Source organism: Chlorella variabilis (genome assembly GCF_000147415.1).
Source record: "Chlorella variabilis unplaced genomic scaffold CHLNCscaffold_1, whole genome shotgun sequence".
NCBI lineage: Eukaryota > Viridiplantae > Chlorophyta > Trebouxiophyceae > Chlorellales > Chlorellaceae > Chlorella > Chlorella variabilis.
Genome location: NW_005435087.1, coordinates 2,097,334 through 2,116,243, shown reverse-complemented (window position 1 = coordinate 2,116,243; position 18,910 = coordinate 2,097,334). Strand labels below are relative to the sequence as shown.

Genomic DNA, 18,910 nt, shown 5'->3' with positions numbered 1-18,910 from the left:
CGCTGGCTGCCGACACGGACACAGGGCTGCCACTGGCCCGGCAGCCCTGGGCAGCGCAGGTTAGCCGCGTTCTCGCGGCGGCCGGCGCCCCCTGCGACTTGACTGCTGACGAGGGGGTTGCCATACCTGAATTGGCGGAAGCGCTCCTGGAGCGCCATGTTGCCTCGTACACGCATGCATCCGTGAAGGTGCAGCGGTACATTGAGGACGTGTGGGGGGGCAGCATCTCTGCGGAGGCCTACACGCCTGCGTCGTTCCTGTGCGATGTGCCCGAGCGCCGGCGCCGGGTGCGCCTGGCGCAGTGGCGCACGGGGTCGCACTGGATGGCTGAGGAGACAGGCCGGTGGCAGCGGCTGGACCGCACCCAGCGCCCATGCCCCCACTGCCAGGCCCCTCTAGAGGACGTACGCCACGCAGTGCATGACTGCCCCCTATACGCTGGGCTGAGGGAGGAGTATGCTGAGCTCTTCCACAGTCCCGGCCACGCCTTGCCCTCCCTGGCCGCCTTCCTCGGCCAGGCCAGGCAGGGCCGGCTGGCCCGGTTTGCCGACCGGTGCCATGAGGAGCATGCTGCTGCCCTGGCACAGTGACTCCCCCGGTTCCCTTGAGTAGGGCCCAGGCATCTTTTGCCCGGCCTTGGCTCCCGACCCACCCCCTCCCCCCGCAGGTAAGAGCAGCGTCAGCGTCAGCAAGCAGCGGTCAGCGGCAGCCCCACCACCCCCACCTCCACCTCACACACTCACTGGCCCTTGCGCGATGGCACGCCGGCATGTTGGCATGGGAACGCCAAGCCCGGCACGGTATCGGCGGCTGACTGAGTAATGGCACAGCCGACCGCCGCGGCAGGCCACTTTGCACTCCTGCCTGCAATGCATGCACCCTTACATGTGCAGCCTTCTGGTATTTTCATGTGCCTGGGAGATGTGCGGGCATGGGGGCCCATGTGCCCCATGCCATTTGAGTGCCCGGCGGCGGCGCTGCCTGCCGCCGGGAGCCCGCACCAGCATCGGCACCCGTCGGCCTGGCAGGCCTAAGCTGCTAAGGATCCCCACGTCCCCCACCACGTTGTGGGGGTTGCGTGTCCGGCAGGACGGGGAGCGGGGCCAGGGTGGGGTGACCCTGGGACGCTCAGCTGGGGGGAGGGTGGTCGGAGCCATGGAGAGGGTGCTCCATGGTCCACCCCCTCTCTTGATGCCCCTTGATCACGTGTGCCCCCTGCCCAAGGTCTGCTCACGCGGCCTATCATAGCGGGGTGACTGTAACACCTGGGGACACCTGCTCACGCGGCCTATCATAGCGGGGTGACTGTAACACAGGGTAACACCTGGATGCTGCTCCCACAGAGACCAACGTGCTGGTTGCAGGTGGCTGCGGGGTGCTTGCCTGGGGGCGCGGGCGACTGACTGAGACAGTGCTTGCGCCATGCCTGGGCAGCCCTGCTTGCTGCCTGCCATGCGAGATCCTTGCTGGCTGCTGGCCCGCAGGAGACATGAATTGGATCGCAAGGAATGGCAAGGAGCCCTGGGTGCCCTACCCGCGCGGCCGGGGCTGGTATGATCTGTGGTGGAGCCTGCACGGCGAGCGCAGCTCCCACCCGCTGCCGGGCTGGACCTATGACCCCAGTGTGGTGCAGCTGAAAGGGGAGACGAGCAATGCGAGCACCCAGGTGACAGTTTTGAACGCGTCTGCAAATGTTTCCCATCTCCCATCTCATGCTCGCTCCTTCTTGGCCTGACCATTATTGCTGGCTTGACTGTCGCCTGGGCTTGCAGTCGCGGCTGGACCGCTTCCTTGGGCGCCTGCCGGACTGGAGGCCTGCGCACATGGAGGTGGTGGGTGGGGAGCGCATCTGTGACCCGCGCACCGGGCGGGAGCTGACCCGCATGGACTAGACGCGGCAGAAGCAGATCCCGGTGTGGATCAGGTGGGGACGCAAGCATGCACACGTGGAGGAACAGCAGGCTTATGTACAGGGGAGGCACAGCAGGAGAGCTGCAAGCTGCGCAGGAACGCTAACAGCGGGCGGCCTCTTCCCACCTGCAGTGATCACATGGGCTTGTACACCACGCTCGTGCGCAAGGAGAAGCAGGGCAGCAGCTAGGGAGGCAGGCAGCTTTGTGTGGGGACGCGAATCCAGGGAGTGTTTCCCTATCAAGGACAACCCTTGGCTGCTGCCTGCTGCATCTCACCCTCCCTCTCAATTGATTTTCCCTCTCTCTCAGTCGATGAAAAGCTGATGATGATTGCAGTGCCAGAGACAAGCAGGGATCCTGCAACTGAGAGCGTGGCAGCGAGCAGCGATTCAGGCGGGGTTGGGGGCCTCAGCCGTAGCACCGAATCGGGTCGTTGCAGCCTTTTGCGGCGCTCTGGGCCCGCCCATTGCGGCCGCCCTTCTCCAGATACCGCTGATGATACTCCTCGGCTTCCCAGTAGTTGTTGATCTGCAGTATCGGCAGTACCAGGCACGACAGCGTCCGCCCATCAGGATCGCATGCAGAGACAAACCAACAAGCAGCATCCTGGAAGGAGGAAGTGGCACATGGGCAGCAGCAGCGGCGCGCCTGCTCAATCTCGGTCACCACCTTGCCGCCCAGCTTCTCGTTTTGGCGCGCCAGCGAGGCCTCAGCCACCTGCCGCTGCTCCTCGGTGTGGTAGTAGATGCCGCTCCTGCTAACACATGGGCAGCATGGGCAGCAGCACTCGTTTGCAGGCTAGCAAGCACACCCCGGTGTTCCAGTGGCAGCAGCCCCCGCCGTGCCTGGCCGCAGCCCCGTGAAGACTCACCGGTACTGCTCTCCCACATCGCCGCCCTGCTGGTTGGGAGTGGTGGGGTCGTGCTTGCCCCAAAACACATCCAGCAGCTGCTCATATGTCACCTGCAAACGTGGACAGGCGGCAAGCAGAGAAGGGCGGGGCAGGCACTGCACTCGATGCGCATCCCATTGCTGCTCCTGGCTGCTGCTGTTGGCATTCCCCCTCCCGTGCAGCCTCGCTGCCAGCTGAATGCCAGGCCAGGCAGCCGGCTCACCTGTGAGGGGTCATACACCACCTGCACCACCTCGTTGTGCCCCGTGTTGCCCTGGCACACCTGCCAGGAAGCATGCACACCACATAACGCATAGTTGTGCGCTGGTGAGCCACCAGCATGACAGCCAGGTGCCCAGCGCTGGCCCCCGCCACAGGGCAGCAGGAGCTGCACGATCGCGGACAGGTCACCTGCTCATACGTGACGTTGGGCACCCGCCCCTGGCTGTAGCCCACAGCCGTCTGCACCACGCCAGGCACGCGCTGATATGCCAGCTCCACGCTCCTGCAGGCACACACCACACGCAACATGGGGCATCTCCCACACCCTGCTGGCATGCGCTGCTGCTCCCGCAACAGGCAAGGTGCTCGGGGATTTGGCGTGCTCTCCCGCACTCACCAGAAGCAGCCCGCCCCAAAGGTCGCCGTCTCCAGCTGCGCGGCGGGGATGCGCCTGGTGAGCTGGACATCAAACATCAGCGCCTTGCCAGCCAGCGGGTGGTTGGCATCGATGGTCACCGACTCCTCGTCCACCGCAGCCACCACCGCCTGCAGGTGGTGGGCCCAAGGTGGGCACATGCGTCAGCAGTCGAATGTCTAACATCTTTTCGCAGCGGTGTGAAGGCGGCAGCGGGAGATCACATCGCCCGCCTGCCCACCTGCATGCCATTGGTCAGCTGCACAACCATGCCCTTCTCCAGCCCGGGAGGCGCCTGGCTCTTGGGCAGCTCAGCAATCATCTCCTCGTTCGGCTCGCCTGCGTGCCAGCCAGTGCAGATGGCATCGGGAGCAGCAGGCAAGCGCACCAGCATATGCACGGCAAGATCGGCAGCTACAATCATGCATTCAATGTGTTACCATATGCATCCTCTGCTGACACGCGGTGCTTGCGGCTCTCGCCCACGGCCAGGCCTCCAACAGCCTGGTGAAACCCGGCCACGACGTGGCTGCTGCCGAGGATGAAGCACGCCTGGGCGCCGGCCTCCCTGGAGCTGTCCACCACATTCCCATCCTCCGTGGATACGGTATACTCTGCTTCGCAATAGTCCCCAGGGGAAGCCACGCCAGTGGTGGCTGCCACGGCGTCCGAGGCGGTTCCCCTGGAGCGGAGTCGCTGCCATCGCTCGGCGCCCGCTGCGGCAGTCGCGCGGCGGCGGTGCTGCCCGGCGGCCGGGGTGTGAGCGGCGGTGGAACGGCTGCGCGCAACGCCTGCTGGGACAGCCACAAAGTACCTGGCGACGTGCACAGGCCTGCAAGAGTCCAACCATTGCGCATTGCAATTGTGACGGAGCAGAACGGGGCCACCCTCTCGAGTGCTCTGCACGTGGAGATCTGGGCCTCCCAACGCAATCGCCTCACTTGAGCGCCGCCGGCCTGGCTACTGCACCCATCGCCGTCGCCACAGGGACGCAGGCAGCCCTCAAAGAAGCAACCATGTTCAATGGCAGACCGCTGCGGTTGTGATTGAGACAATGTGATCGACAATGTGGCTGCTTCCGTGACCGCCGCAGCCCCATGTCACCGCCCACAACATGCATGAGGGGCGCCATTGGCTTGTCCACCCATAACCACTTCCTAAGTTTTGCAGCTGCATGCAGCCTGAGCCAGGGAGCTGTGTGGCCCTACTTCATGGCCTGTCTCCGGGCTGTTTCCAGGCACATGACCGAGAGGAGAGCATGACCGAGAGGCGTGCGCTTGACGGTCGCCACACCGCCCCACAATCAGACATAAGTCGAGTCACAAAATTGCGTGTAGAATGAGCTTAAGTTAAGGGAGCATCATGATGACCAGTCGCCCTCCTCCCGCCCGCCAACTGTCGCAAGTCCGAGCCGCCGCGCCCGCCGTCGCTGAGCGGCCTCAACCGGCCCCCCGCCCCTCCTGCGCCGCACGCTCCAGCAGGCGCTCCAGATCCGAGGCCAGCACCTCGCGCTGCACCTCGTCCAGGTCTGGGTCGGCCAGCTCGCTGCGCAGCTGCAGGATGCGCTCCCCCACATCCTCCCTGCAATGCGGTAGCCAGGTCAACAGGGAAGACGCTCGGGATTGAGTGGAGCGCTGCCGGGCATTGCAGCAGTGCAGCACATTCACTGTAGCTGTGTGACTGACCCCCCCCACCCCAGCCAGCAGCCCTCCCGATGCCCCACCTGGGGGAGATGAGGCAGGAGGATCCCTGCGGCAGCGGGATGTCGCCAAAGCTGCTGTCGCCCCCCACCATGCTCCCTCCCTGCCGCGGGGTGAGCTTGCCGCTGCTGTGCTCCTGCGACAGGCACGCCTGGGAGCTGGAGGAGTGGCGGCCGCGAGGCGTGTACAGCTGCTTACCAGTGGCGCCGCTGCCGCTGCCACCGGGCTGGACGCCGCTGGACTGTCGGCGGGGAGTGCCTGTTCCAGAGGCTGCGCCGCTAGTGGTGCGGCGGCTGCGGGGCGGGGATGAAGCTGCCGAGCGGGACTGGCTGCCCGCCTGCTGGCTCTCCCCGAGGCTCGGCTCCTGCTCCAAGCTGGAACTGTACTGCACACGCAGCGGCACCTCAAAGCCACCACTCCCGCCCTCCTGCAAACCATGAGGAGCAGCAGCTGCGGCTGCCGATGACGAGGCCGCTCCAGCTGTGGTAGGGGCGGCAGCGACGCGCTGAGCCGCTGCGGCGGCGTCCTTGCTGTTGCGCCTCTGGCTGGTGAAGCTGCGGCTCAGCCGGGCAAACAGACCACCGCCACCGCTTGTGTTCTGGCGAGCAGGAGGCTGCGGCAGCTGGGCGCCTTCTGCTGGCTGTGCTTGCGGCAGCGACTTTGTGGGGCGCAAGCTGGACTGCCGGGATGAGGAGGCTGAAGCAGCTGCCGAGGATGTCGAGGGTGGCTGCCATGGCGGCTGCTGCTGCTGCGGTTGGGAGCGCTTCAGGGTTCCCTGGCGAGACAGCGCCACCCCGGCCCTCTCCTCACTGGCCTGCTGCGGCAACTGCTGCTCGCTGGGCTGGCGGGAGGGCAGGGACACCATGCTGTGCACCGCTGCCACTTGCTGCTGGGCCACCAGTGCCGCTGCCTGGGCGTGGGTGGCAGAGGCCATGGAGGACGCCTCTGCTTTATCCATGCGGGCCATCAGAGCTGCCATCTGTGCCGCCGCCTCCTCTAACGCAGCTGCCACCGTGGCCTCGGTCCTCTGCACCCGAGCACCCACCTCCCTCTCCAGCTCAGGCGGCAGCCGCTGCTGCTGCCTCTCCTGGCGATTGCCAGCAACAAGGGTGGCCACCTGCTGCTGCATGAGGGCCATCTGCTGCTGCAACGCTGCAAGTGCCTGCTGCTGCTGGGCAGCTTGAGCAGCTGCGTCTCTGGTGCTGCCCTCCAGCCCTGCCTCCAGCTGCTCTAAGCGGGTCTTTAGTGTACCCCTGTCCTCGCCGCCAGCTGCTGGCACGGCAGGCTCCTGGAAGCCAGGGCTGCTGCCTCCCTCTGCGCCATCCTGCTGCTGCTGCTGCTGCTGCTGCTGCTGCCGGCTTTGGGTCACAGCATCCTCCAGCTGTGCCAAGCGCTGCTGCACGGCGGACAGCGCTGGCAGGAACTCTCCTAGCCGGCTCTCGATGCCAGCTTCAAGCGCAGCCAGCTTGAGTTGCACCGTCGGGATGTCCTGCCGCACAGCCACTGCCCCAGCCAGATCCTCCTGCACCTCATACAGCTGCAGCCGCAGGCCCGCCAGCTCCTGCTGCTGCTCCGTCGCCTGTTGGCTGCTAGCGGCAGCCGCTGCCTGAGCCTGCTCCTGCAGGCCAGACATGCCAGCCTCCAGAGCAGCGACTGTGTCCTGTAGCTGCAGCTGGCTGGCATCACCGGCAGCAGCAGCGCCCGCGGCGATGGCCTCGGTGGCAGCCGTCGCAGCCGCCTTGGCTGCCGCCACGCTCTGCTTCACATGCAGCATGTCCTCCCGCTGCTTGTGCACGATGTCGCTGAGCGTGGTCAGGCAGGCCGCCGTCTCGACGGCATTGGCCAGCGCTGGCTTGCCTGGCCCCAGCTGCTCCAGGGCTGACACAGCAGACTCCAGGCCAGCCATGCGCTCCTCCTTGGCGGCAGCCTCGGCCCGCGAGGCCGCGGCCACCTTCTCTGCGGCCTCCGACTGCTGCGCCAGCAGCAGCTTGAGGCCCGCCAGCTCAGCTGCCATCTCATCCACCGCTTGCACCGTCTGCAATAGCACGCTGCTCTCATGTTCAAAAGCGAGGTGGTGGGGAGGCATGCTGCTGCCAGCCAGCTCAGCCCTGAGGCCAGCCACCTCTGCCTGCACCTGCTGCTGCACCGCCTCTGCCAGATCTCTGCGCACAGCGGCGTCAGGCCCCGGCTGCGTCTGCTGCAGGTGCAGGTGCAGGTGCAGGGAGGCCACCTGCTGCTGCAGCTGCGCCGCTAGCTCTCGCACATCGGCCACAGCATCCACTGCCTCTGCTGCCTGCCGCTCCGCCGCCTCGGCCTGCATGGAGGTGCACAACAGGTGAGGCGTGCATTGCGAGGTGCTCGTTCCCATCATCCAGCTCTGAGCTGGTGCCCACCTGGCGCTTGGAGGAGGCAGCGGTGATGGCCCCATCCTCTCCCGCATTCTGAAACTCCACCCGCAGCTCAAAAAGGCGCTGGTTCACATCATCCACTGCCTCCTGCACTGCCTCCAGGCGCCCCACCTGCAGGCGCATGGGCAAGCCAAGTGAGGGGGGCATCCTGTGCGGCTCAGGAGCAGCGGGTCTGCGGGCCAGTCCTCACCATGCTCACCCGGTACCCACCTGCTCCTGCAGCTGCGCAACGGCGCCTGCGCTGTCCTGCACTTGGCCGGCCAGCTGCTGGAGGGCCTCCGGGCTCACAGCAGGCACAGCAGGCTGCTGCTGCTGCTGCTGCTCAAGCGGCCGCGCGGCCACGTCTGCTGCTAGCTGCTGTGCCAGCTGCTCCAGCCGCCTGGCCTGCTGCTGCACCGAGGCGCCCTGTGCGCTTTGCGCCGCCTGCACAACTGCCAGCTGGCTGCTCACCTGCTCAATGTGACTGCTGCGCTTCTCGATGGCGCGTTGTGCCGCCTGCAGCTCTCCCTGCTGGCTGCGCAGCTCAGCGACCTCGCTGGCATGTTGCTGGGCTGCCGCAGCAATAGCTGCCTGCATCGCATGCAGCCCGGCATTGATGTGTCCCAGCTCCTGCTGCTGCGCCTCCTGCCGCTGTGCAGCGCTGGCAGCTGCCGCTGCCGCTGGCGCCTGCTGCTCTAGGCGCGTGCGCAGGGCAGCCAGCGCCTGCTCTGCCTGTTCTAGCCTGGCGGAGAGCGGCGCCAGGGCCGCCCCTCCCGGCCCCACCGTTGTGCCAGCGCGCTGGGCGGCAGCAAACGTGTCGAGCCGAGCACCCAGCGCCTCCAACTCCCCCTGCACCTCCCGATGACCGGCGTCGCTGGCGTGCTGCATGCGTGCCTGGGCTGCCTGCAGGTCTGCCACCCCCGTGCTTAGCAGCGCCAGCTGGTTGGCGGCGGAGGTGCACCTCCCATCCACGCCCGCCGCCGTCGCCGCCACCTGCTGCCAGCCAGCGGCCGACTGGCGCAGCAGCGTCAGCTGGTCGCTCACCACCCGCAGCTCCTCCCTGAGCTTCTCCACTTGGGCCACCTGCTGCGCAGGTGGCTGTGCAGGCATTAGCGGCGGCGGTTGCTCCTCTGGGTAGAACGACGGGATGAGCTGGTCAGGGCCGACGTCATCAGGGCCCACGGCTGCAGGGGCGATGAGGTGCGGGTCCCCTGGGCTGACTCCTTGCCGCAGCAGCGCATAGCTGGGCGGGGTCTGCAGGCGGGGCTCGGGGCGCCCGGTGGGGCAAAGGCGGGTGCGGCAGAGATGAGGCGGTTGCGCCCACGCCTCGTGCGGCACCCTCGACAGTCGCTGGGAACTGCAACAGGCGGCGGAGCACCCCAAAGCTCGCCTTTTTGCTGGTCAACGAGTAACTGCAGTGCGATGAGCCGTGCACTCGAGCAAGGTTCCTCTCAGTCTCCTTGACCAGGCCCGCCAGGTGGGCTTTCCAGTCCATCGTGTTGCACTGCAGCAACCCTCACGCGAAACGAGATTAGCCCTTGGCCCATTTGCACTGCCGCCGCCGTACCGCTGGCCGGCGCCGGCCGCCGGGCATTCCAACAGCGGTGCCGGCTTTGAGTCGCTGTGATTCAGACATTGGAGCATTGAGAGCAATGCCACTCTCACGGTCAGTGGGCTGCTTTGATTCAGGGAATGGAGTGTTGCAAGAGCGGCGACGGCGAGGGGTGAGGCTCCATCAATGGCATCGTGTGTGAGAGAGGCAAACATGGTGGCACCAGTGGGAGGCGTGCTGGTTATTAATGTAAGAGGATTCGCGCAGTGGCAGACTAGCGCCGAGCGTCGCTGGGGGCGACCGTCGCCCCCTGTGACAGGTTGGCGCCGACGGTCAGCTGGATTCATCATGCATGGCGTGTTGGCGCATCGGCCACTACCATCGCTTCAGCACTCTCAAAAATGTCCGTGACTGCGGCCTCCACCTCGAAAGCTCAAATGGCGGCGCCACGGTGCAGCACCCAGCGCCTGGCGACCTTCAGCGGCATGAAGGCGATCGGAGCGCAGCGCAACATGCGGATGGAGCAGCGCCCTATCGTCGCATCGCGGCAGCAGCCGGTCAGGGCGGGCCGCCGCCAGGCCGTGATCGAGGCCCGGTGAGCAGCTGACACAGCAGTCGCGTGCAGCAGTTTGGGTTATGCGCGCGGGCGGGTTGTTGGTGGTGCCCCCCTGATGGCCGCCCGATGGCAGCGCCCAACCGCGCCGCCGCCAGCGACAGGCCGCTCGGCGGTGCTCTTTGTGCCTGCACTCCCTCATCCCACCCCCCACGCCACCAGCCCCCCTATGGCTGGTCCTCTTCCCATCGCCTCACCCGGCACCGCTCCCTACGCCCCGTCCCTGCTGCAGCAAGGTGGCGGTGCTGGGCGCCGCGGGCGGCATCGGCCAGCCGCTGAGCCTGCTGCTGAAGATGAACCGCATGGTGACGGAGCTGGCGCTGTACGATATCGCCAACGTGGCGGGCGTGGCGGCAGACCTGAGCCACTGCAACACCAACACAAAGGTGGCCGCATGCACACTACACTTCCAGGGAGCTGGATGGAGAGTTCAGCCACAGAGCTTGTCCGGCGGCAATCGTCGCCGGGGCTCACATGATGCATGCATGGCCACGCGCTGGCAAGCATCGGCAGGCCGAGCGACCGTTGCTCACTCACCTAGGCTGGCCCCACGCCTGGCGTGCCACGGGTGCAGGTCACCGGGTACACCGGCGCCGAGGAGCTGGCGGGCGCGCTCAAGGGCGCCGAGCTGGTGGTGATCCCCGCGGGCGTGCCGCGCAAGCCGGGCATGACCCGCGACGACCTCTTCAACATCAACGCTGGCATCGTGAAGACACTGTGCGAGGGCGTGGCCGCCAGCTGCCCCGACGCCATCATCGCCATCATCAGGTGCGGCAAGCGCTGGGCTGGGGCCTGCGCGGGAGCGAGTCCCAGGGCGGATGGCATTGGGGCGAGAGGCTTGCGAGACGGGGCATCGGTGTTCAAAGGCAGGTGTTCAAACGTGCCCCGTCTTCGGCCAGCACTGCTGCGCGTGCTCCTCACCCGGCCCCGCCTGGCCACCTTGCCTACCCCGCTTGCCCCCCCGCAGCAACCCCGTCAACTCCACAGTGCCCATCTGCGCGGAGGTGCTGAAGAAGGCGGGCGTGTACAACCCGCGCAAGGTGGGCAGCACCCTCCGCTGGTTACCGCCGTTCACGTGTGCACTCCTGGGGCCACTCAGTCCCTGCCTGGCACCTGCCCACCTGCCTGGCAATGCACCCTGCTCCCAGACCTGCCCAACTGCTTCCCGCCCTGCACAACTCCAACTGTTCCGGATGGCCAGTCTCCTCCACCCTGCCGCCGCCTCCCACCCCTGCCGGCAAGCAGGTGATGGGCGTGACCACGCTGGACGTGGTGCGGGCTAACACCTTTGTGGCTGAGGCCAAGGGGCTGGACACCAAGGATGTGGATGTGCCCGTCATCGGCGGCCACGCCGGAGAGACCATCCTGCCGCTGCTGAGCCAGGTGGGGCTGCCCTTGGGCAGCAGCTGCCTGGCGTGTGTGGCGCGTGCAGGCAGGCAGGCAGGCAGGAGGCACGTGGCGGCCTGCTGTTTGACCCCGCGCCAGCTCACCTGATTCTCAACCCTTGGCTCCTTGCGCCTGCCCGTGCCGCAGGCCACCCCCAGGGTGCAGTTCTCGCCCGAGGAGGCCGCCAAGATGACGGAGCGCATCCAGAACGCGGGCACGGAGGTGGTGGAGGCCAAGGCGGGCGCCGGCTCCGCCACGCTGTCCATGGCCTACGCGGCGGCGCGCTTTGCGGAGAGCGTGCTGCTGGGCCTGAGCGGGGAGCAGGACATCATCGAGTGCACCTACGTGGAGAGCGAGGTGGTGCCCGGCTTCCAGTACTTTGCCAGCAAGGTGGGGCCTGCCTTGCTGTCGCCCGCGCCCCGCGCTGGTTGGCCTGCAATGCCAAAGAAGCAGCAGGCTGGAAGGGTGTGCGTGCGGCACCTCCTCCACTCTGCTGCGTGTGCCACTCCCGCCGCCGCAGGTGCGCCTGGGCCCCGACGGCGTCGAGGAGTTCCTGCCGCTGGGCCCGCTGACCGCGTTTGAGCAGGAGGGGCTGGAGAAGATGAAGGGGCTGCTGAGCAAGAACATCGAGGCGGGTATTGCCTTCGCCAACAAGTAAACGATTGATGGATCAGACGCTTTGCTGCTACCACATGGCGCCGACACCTCGGCCCCACCTTCGCGATTGAAGTGAAGCAGCCAGGACCAACCCTAGTTACCCCGCCACATGTGTTGGCTGGCGGCAGGCGCAGCGAGATGCTGCGGCGACACGCATTCTGCCCTGAGCGCCTCGATGCTGCTGTTGCGAGCATTGCTCACCCCATGCATACATTCTCACGCCCACCCCCACGCGATCTGTCCAGCCGGCAGCACCCACACGGCTGCTGTGAATGCTCTCCTCCTCCACCCCACCATGCTGTCTTTGTCGCTCGAGAGCACTGTTGTCGCACCGCCTCTCTGAACTGATACTCCTCCTTGTTTCAAGTGTATTTGATTGTGATTGTGCATGCCTCTTTTGTTCATCATCCAATGCAATGCGGCCTGCACAGTGTGTCTGTGTCTTGTAAGGCATTGCCGTCGCGCAGGAGCGAGGTGGAAAGGGTGCTGGGGGTGGAAAGCTAGAGCCCGCCCAATCGGCCCTGTGCTACAGTCAGCAACTCTCAGTCAAGATTCAGGCCGCCTGGGGAGCTGTAAGGAGCTGTAAACTGCTGGCAGCTCCAGGTAGCAGCCCGCCCAGCAGCCCTGCACACGGCCTGGCTGCTGCCACGGTCTGCCTGTGTCACCTAGGGCTCCAAGGCTGCTACCCGGGCCTGCACTCGCGGCCCCCATCTGCTGCCCTGCAGGCCGCACAGGAAGCCCCGAAGACGCAGCCCAGGCGCCATGTTTTGGTCCCACGACCTGCTGGGCAAGAAAACGGCGCTGGGCGCCGTCTGGTGAGGCTGGCTGGGCGAGTCGGAGCGGCCGCCCCACTGACCGCTGCTGTTTGAATTTCCAGGCGCCCACAGCCGCTGCCTGCTCGACAGAGTGGCAGCCAGAACCGTGCTACCCTCTCTGCAGGATCGCGGCGCACGGCAAGAAGCTCAACAAGGGCCGCATCCTGCAAGTCAATGTGAAAGAGGCATGGTGAGCGCGGCGGGCGACGTGGGGGCCTGCTGCCGCTGCAAATCAGCGTTCCTGGTGGCCCGCAGCTCAGGCGTTGCTGTCCCGCCTCCTCTCACCCATATCTCCTGCCCGTGCCGCCTGCCTGCCTGCCCGCCCTCCACGTGGGTGCAGCAAGAAGGTGATGGACCCGGAGGTGCCGCAGGCGCTGCGCCTGCAGGCCATCCTCGTGGGCGGCATCGTCATCGTGCACGCCAAGCAGCAGGTGTACCTGCTGGAGGATGCGCAGGACACCCTGGTGAGCGGCGCTGGGGGCGGGGCGTTGCAGTGCAGGGAGGGACAGTCAGGGTGGGCGGAACGGCCGGGCAGGCGCTGCGCGGCCGGTTGCAGCGCAGCAGCGTCAGCCCCTCCCCGGTCTCGTCACCCGGCCTGTTCCCAGCGCTGCCCTGCGCTGCCCACGCGCCGGCTTGCCTCGCCTACCCCCACACCCCCGCCACCGCCGGCGCCACCCCACCTTCTTCCCCACCCCACACCCCCCACACCAACCGCCTCCGCAGCGCCGCCTGCGCTCACTGGACGGCGAGGCGGCGGGCCAGGCTGCGGCGCGCATGACGCTGGGGGAGGGGAAGGCGGCGGCGAGGGAGGAGGCCATCACCCTGCCGCTCAACCTCGACATGCAGCTGCTCAACCTTGGAGACCTCTTCCCCTCCTTCCCAACACAAGCACTCAGCGAGGGCGGCGCCAGCGCGCGCAGCCAGCAGGTGGGGCTCTGGAAAAACAGAGGGCTCTGTCTGGGGTGGGCAGTGCAACACCCTGGGTATCCGCGTTCTTGCCCCTGCTGCCTCACCCTGCTTCTCTTACTTGCTGTCCCTGGTCCTGTTGTTGCCCGCAGCTGGGCGACGGTCTGTTTGTGATGCCCAGCCTGCCCGACGGTCTCAGCAAGGGCACGGCCCCCGGCGGCGGCGGCGGCGCCCGGGAGCGGCGCGGCAAGGGGCGGCACGGCGCCGCGGCGGCAGCCGCGGCCAGCGGCGAGGTGCAGAGCGGCGCGGGCGGCGGCGGCGGCGGCGGCCTGCTGCTGGGTGCTGGGCAGGGGGAGGGGGAGGGGTGTGTGGAGCTGGACCTGGCTGGCCTGCCCCGCCACGACCTGGAGCTCATGTGCGCTGCCGCCGCGCCTGCCCTGCACCCGCCCGCTGCCGCTGCTGGGCTGCTGCCCGCCTGCCCGCCTGCCTGCCTGCCTGCCTGCCTGCCTGCCTGCCTGCCTGCCTGTTTTCCTCGCCTCGCCTCAGCTCCATCACTCCCCCGGCTCGAGTCCCCAGGCTTTAACCATCAAGTGCCGTCCTCCACCCGCCAACACCCGCCAGCCACCTGCCACCTGCCACTTCATCACGGCTCCCGTCCCTCCCTGGCTTCCCTTCTGTGCAGGGACGGCCCCGAGACTTTTGCGGTACCGGACATGGACCTGCTGCCAGCTGGCATGGAGGACTTCTTCAACATGGGGGCGGGGCCCGGCCCCGCGCCAGACGGCGGCGGCCCACCCCTTCCTGATGACCTGCTGGCGGTGCCCGCGGGTGGGTGCCTGGGTGGGTGGGTGCCGGCTGGTCTTGGCAGCAGTGGCTGCAGGCACGCAGGACCCTAGTGATGTTGCGGGGAGGCCAGGGTGTGTGGCTGCCCTGCCTGCCGGCCTGACCGTGTCGCCTCACCGCCCGCCTGCCCGGCCTGCCGCCTGCCCGGCCTGCTGCCCACACGCCGCCCCGCGCTGCGCCGCTCCCCGCTGCCTGGCAGGCCTGGATGTGGATCAGCCGCCCTCCAGCAAGGCCACTGAGGCCTCCTCCGAGCGCACCAGCCAGGGCTCCCAGGGCTCGCGCGGCGCCGGCGGCGCCGCCGCGGCCGCGTCGCGCGGGCGCAAGGGGTGCGGCGGCACGAGGCGCAGCCGCCCCGTGGTGGACAGTCTGGACACTCTGCAGATCCGGGGCAGGGTGAGGGGGCGCAGGCGGGGCGGGGCGGGGCGGGACGGGGATAGGGGCGAGGCTAGCACAGAGAGGGAGGAGGGAGGGAACCTCTGGAAGGTCTGGTGCTGCCTGGAGGTTGGAGGGTTTGGCTTCGAGGCTGTGTGCTGGCGCTTCCAGCACGCCCCCCGCGCCGCCTCTACCCGGGGCGCCGCCCGTCTCCCGCTGCCCCTGCCCACTGTCCTCCCATGCATGGGCGATCCATGCTTTCCACCCCCGGCTACTCCACAGGACTACCGGGACTGGATGAGCGACCGCTCTGACATACTGGTGCCGCGCCCCCGCCGCGCCCCGCCTGCCGGCCTTGGCGGCGGCGGCGGCGCCGCCGCCGCCAAGTCTGCGCTGGTCGTCGAGCCGGCCACCGCCGCCCGCATGCCGGGCGGGCGCTGGCCTGCGGAGCTGCTGGAGCTGTTCACCCGCAACGCCACGCTGCCCAGGTCCCAGGCCAGGCCCAGTGAGCGGCGGCAGCACGCAGCGCTGCCGAGGGCCCCCAATGCCGCCATTCAGCACATGTTGCCCCCCAACCGGCTGCCTTTCAACTCCTCTGCGTGCACCCCCCAGCTGGCCTGCCGCCCTCATTCCACCCCCTCCCACGCTCTGCCCTCCCATCGCAGAGAAGGGCGGTGGCGCCGCCGCTGGCGCAGCCGCCGCCGACGGCGGCCGTGCGGAGGAGGAGGGCGTGGAGGAGCAGGAGCGATACCTGGATGAGCTGGCGGCAGGTGGGGCCCCTCTGCCGATGGATGACGGCGGCTTTGGCGGCTTTGGCGGCATGGATGGCGGCTTTGGGGCCTATGGAGGCCTGGGGGGACTGCCGGAGCATGCGGCGGGCTACCTGGATGATGATGAGGAGGGGGCTGCGGGAGGCAACCCCTTCCAGCGCCGCATGCGGCGGCAGCAGCGGGAGCTGGGGGAGGGGTCTGAGGAGGAGGAGGAGGTGGATGTGGAGACGGAGCGGTGAGGCGGCGGGTTGCGCCGACTGCAGCTGGGCTTGCTGCTCTTCCTGCACCCCTCCAGCTTGTGGCTGCCTTGACCACCCTCACCCTCCCTGCCGCCCCTGACGAACGCCGCATGCGCGGCCCGCCCTCTGCCTGCTCCCCACGCCTGCAGGCTGCGGGCCGCGCTCAACAGCACGCAGGGCACTGACCCTTTCTTCCTGCAGCAGATGGGCCTGACCCCCGCCTCTGCCGACCCCTCCCGCCCCGCCTCGCTGCCCGCCACGGGGCGCGGCGGGCGCGGCGCCAAGCGCGGCTCGGGGGCGCTGCGCCGCGACTCCGAGTCTGGAGTGCTCTCTGAGAAGTGAGTGGGGGGCGGGGCGGCGGCGGCGGCGGGTCGAGATGTGCAGGGGCGAGGGAGAGTGGCTGTATTCCAGCCTGATGCGGCAGAGGGAGGAGGCCAGCTGGGCCCACGCCCCCGCCGTGCTCCCGCCGGCTCCCAACTGGCTTGCTTGCTTGCGCATGGCTGACTGTATTTGAAAACTGCATTTGGCTGGGCCAGGCACCGGCTCCTGATCACCGAGCCTTTCCCCCTTCCCTTCCCGTCTCCCTATCCCTCATGGGCCGCGCAGGTCGTCGGAGCGCCGCGACGGCGGGCGCCTGTCTGACCTGGCAGAGGACGGGGTCGGCCCCGCTGGCGGCGAAGACCTGGGGGCCCTGCTGCCCGCGGTGGGCGAGGACGAGCCCTTCCTGGGGGGGGGTGGCCCCAGCGCGGGCGGCAGCCGCAAGCGCCAGCGCACGGTGAGGCGGGGCGGAGGGTGGAGGGTGGAGGGGCGCACCAGGGCGCGCCTGGCTGGCGCTTTGTCCCCACATGGCGAGCTGCCGCCTGCTCCCCTGCCTGCCTGGATTGCCACTGGAATCGATGGACGGCTGCCTGCCTGCCTGCCTGCCTGCCTGGCTTGCCCGTGACCACAGGGCGAGGAGGGTGCCGCCGGCGGCCTCGGCTCGCTGTCCCAGTTTGAGCTGCTGGAGGCTTCGGGCCCCACCCAGGCCCTGTCCGGCATGCCTGGGGGCGCGCAGGGCGGCGCCAACATGAGCAGGCAGTCGCTTGCCTTCATTGGGTGTGTGCGGGGGGCGGGTATGAGTGTGTGGTGTGTGGAGGAAAGAAGCGTGGTAGGGTGCGGCTTTGCCAGAGGAGCCGGGGTGGGGGTAGCCCCGCGCTGCTGTACTGAATATGGCGGCCCTCCCTTTCCCTTCCTTTACCCCTCCCTGACCCTCCCTGCCCCTGACCAATACCAACTGCCACAACCCACAGGGTCATGCGCGGACGCTTCAATGCAGCCGAGGGCCAGCTGGCAGGCGCGGACGGCGGCGGCGGTGCCCAGGGTGATGGCGGCGAGCAGGCCGCCTTCCACCTGTCTTTCTTCGACCTGGCCTCCAAGCTGGGCCGCATGGATGCCGCCAAGCTCTTCTACCAGACCCTGCAGGTGGCTGGGCGTGGCTGGCTGGCGTGGGTGGCTGCCGGGCTTCCCTGCCACGCTGCCCGGTCGTGGCCTGCATGCCATGCTACACCTTACCTTCTGTGCTGCCTGGTCCAGTGTCACAACCCCCGGCGCTCCCTGCCCCGTGCTGCCACACCGCTGCAGGCCCGCTCCCACGGCTTCCTGGGCACCCGCCAGGAGGTGCCGTATGGTGACATCCTGCTCACCCGCGGCCCCCTGCTGTGATGCTGGTGATGCGGCGGCAGGCAGCCACAGCCGGCGGCAGGCAGCCATGGAACACAGAGCCCAAGAGACAACACCGTCGCTGGTAGTGGGCAGCAGCCTACGGCACACGCTGCGCACAGACACAGCCAGCCAGCTAGCAGCATCCCACAGCCTGCTGCGACGGCGGACCAGCGAAAGTGATTTCCCGCGGCATTCTGCACTGCACACCTCTTTGACCAACGTGACGATGATTCCAATGCGATTACACTCATGCTTTGCTTTGCTGCAATTTGCAGCAGTACCATCTCTGAGCACAGCACACCAGAGGCGGGTCGCCTGCTGCTGCCAGCTGGCTGCCCGCCCGGCTCCTCCCTTGCCACTAGTCAAAGGTGAGCACGCAGCGCAGGCACTTGCCCGAGTGCAGCAGGTCAAAGGCTGTGTTGATCTCTGCGGCAGGTGTCAGCGGGGACGGGGCGGCATGGTGGTGTGTGCACTGCGAGCGAGGTGGCCCCAAGAGGGCAGGCAGCCAGCCCCAACAGCCTCACCCGCTCCACCACGCACACGCGCCCCACCTCCGCCACACACGCCACCTGCCTGCTCCCTCACCGTCAAAGGCCATGGTGTGGGTGATGTAGTCATCCAGCATCGTCTCGCCCCGCTGGTACATCTCCACCAGGTCAGGCACCTGCAGCCGGCTCTTGTACCTGCGCGGCGGGCAGGCGCGGCGCGGGCGTGGAGGCATGGAGGCGGGGTGGATTGGAGCTCGAAACGGGGTGCAGGAACGCATGCCAGGCCGCAGGGACGGGCACATGGCAGGGCATCGGCGCGCGGGCGCCACAGCGCATCGCCCGCCCCACCCCCGCCGCCCACCCACCCGCCAAAGGCGGTGCCCTTCCACACGCGCCCCGTGACGAGCTGGAAGGGTCGGGTGGAGATCTCCTTGCCCGCCGCCGCCACCCCAATCACAATGCTCTCACCCCACCCGCGGTGCGCGCACTCCAGCGCAGCGCGCATGACCTGCGGTCGCAGGCGGGCAGCCGCCGATACGGCCGGCGGCTCGCTCAGGCAGCGCGCGGCAGGCTGCCCTTTGTGCACCCTGCATGCTACCCCGCCTGCCCGTCTGCTGGCAGCCTGCCACCCCGCAGCAGGCAGCCGCCCCGCGCCTCCTCACCCACCCACCTCCACGCTTCCGATGCACTCAAAGGTGTAGTCGATGCCCCAGCCCGTGGGGCTCATCTCCACCAGCACCGCCTGCACCGGCCTGTCGTGGTCCTTGGGGTTCACACAGTCGGTGGCGCCCCACCGCTTGGCGGCCTCAAACTTGTCTGCAGGGGGCACGTGCATGTGCTTGCGTGCGTGGGTGAGGGCCCGGGGGGGGGCGGGTGGGTGGGCGGGAGGCGTGGCGTGGGGGTGGTGCGGCGGCCGGCAAAAGGGTTGGGTGCCGGCATCCAAGCGTGGCGCACAGCGCACAGCATGCATGCGCTCGCGCCCGTCTGCGGCCCTTGCCCGGTGCAGGCCCTGCACCGCGCCGCCGCCGCACCCCCTGCC

At 68.1% G+C, this 18,910-nt stretch overlaps 5 protein-coding genes across 5 annotated transcripts in view; 2 read left to right on the top strand and 3 right to left on the bottom strand.

The window, feature by feature from the left end:
- Positions 1-1,489: 1,489 nt before the first annotated feature.
- Positions 1,490-1,892, top strand: CHLNCDRAFT_133457 (hypothetical protein; the record flags this gene model as incomplete). The annotated part of the gene is made up of 2 exons (XM_005852151.1): positions 1,490-1,666; positions 1,773-1,892. 2 exons carry the CDS (start codon positions 1,490-1,492, stop codon positions 1,890-1,892), a joined length of 297 nt encoding a protein of 98 aa, XP_005852213.1.
- Positions 1,893-3,483: 1,591 nt separating this feature from the next.
- CHLNCDRAFT_14026 (hypothetical protein) lies at positions 3,484-4,075 on the bottom strand (the record flags this gene model as incomplete). Its single annotated transcript, XM_005851818.1, has 3 exons — positions 3,484-3,573; positions 3,684-3,781; positions 3,883-4,075. Coding segments are annotated over 3 exons (381 nt in total), but the record flags the coding sequence as incomplete, so codon positions are not given.
- An 806-nt stretch (positions 4,076-4,881) lies between these two features.
- Positions 4,882-9,024, bottom strand: CHLNCDRAFT_133455 (hypothetical protein; the record flags this gene model as incomplete). The annotated part of the gene is made up of 5 exons (XM_005851817.1): positions 4,882-5,023; positions 5,166-7,456; positions 7,536-7,661; positions 7,761-8,783; positions 8,965-9,024. The coding sequence occupies 5 exons, from the start codon at positions 9,022-9,024 to the stop codon at positions 4,882-4,884; spliced, it is 3,642 nt and encodes a 1,213-aa protein (XP_005851879.1).
- Positions 9,025-9,599: 575 nt separating this feature from the next.
- Positions 9,600-11,738, top strand: CHLNCDRAFT_18230 (hypothetical protein; the record flags this gene model as incomplete). The annotated part of the gene is made up of 7 exons (XM_005852150.1): positions 9,600-9,676; positions 9,927-10,080; positions 10,269-10,462; positions 10,662-10,734; positions 10,940-11,077; positions 11,228-11,470; positions 11,601-11,738. 7 exons carry the CDS (start codon positions 9,600-9,602, stop codon positions 11,736-11,738), a joined length of 1,017 nt encoding a protein of 338 aa, XP_005852212.1.
- A 6,003-nt stretch (positions 11,739-17,741) lies between these two features.
- The window catches only part of CHLNCDRAFT_133453 (hypothetical protein), a gene marked incomplete at both ends in the record, with an annotated part of 3,036 nt that continues 1,867 nt past the window's right edge, over positions 17,742-18,910 (bottom strand). Inside the window, 4 exons of the mRNA XM_005851816.1 lie at positions 17,742-17,809; positions 17,969-18,066; positions 18,237-18,379; positions 18,542-18,687. Coding sequence (XP_005851878.1) covers positions 17,742-17,809; positions 17,969-18,066; positions 18,237-18,379; positions 18,542-18,687 — 455 coding nt within the window. The remainder of the gene's footprint in view (positions 17,810-17,968; positions 18,067-18,236; positions 18,380-18,541; positions 18,688-18,910) is intronic.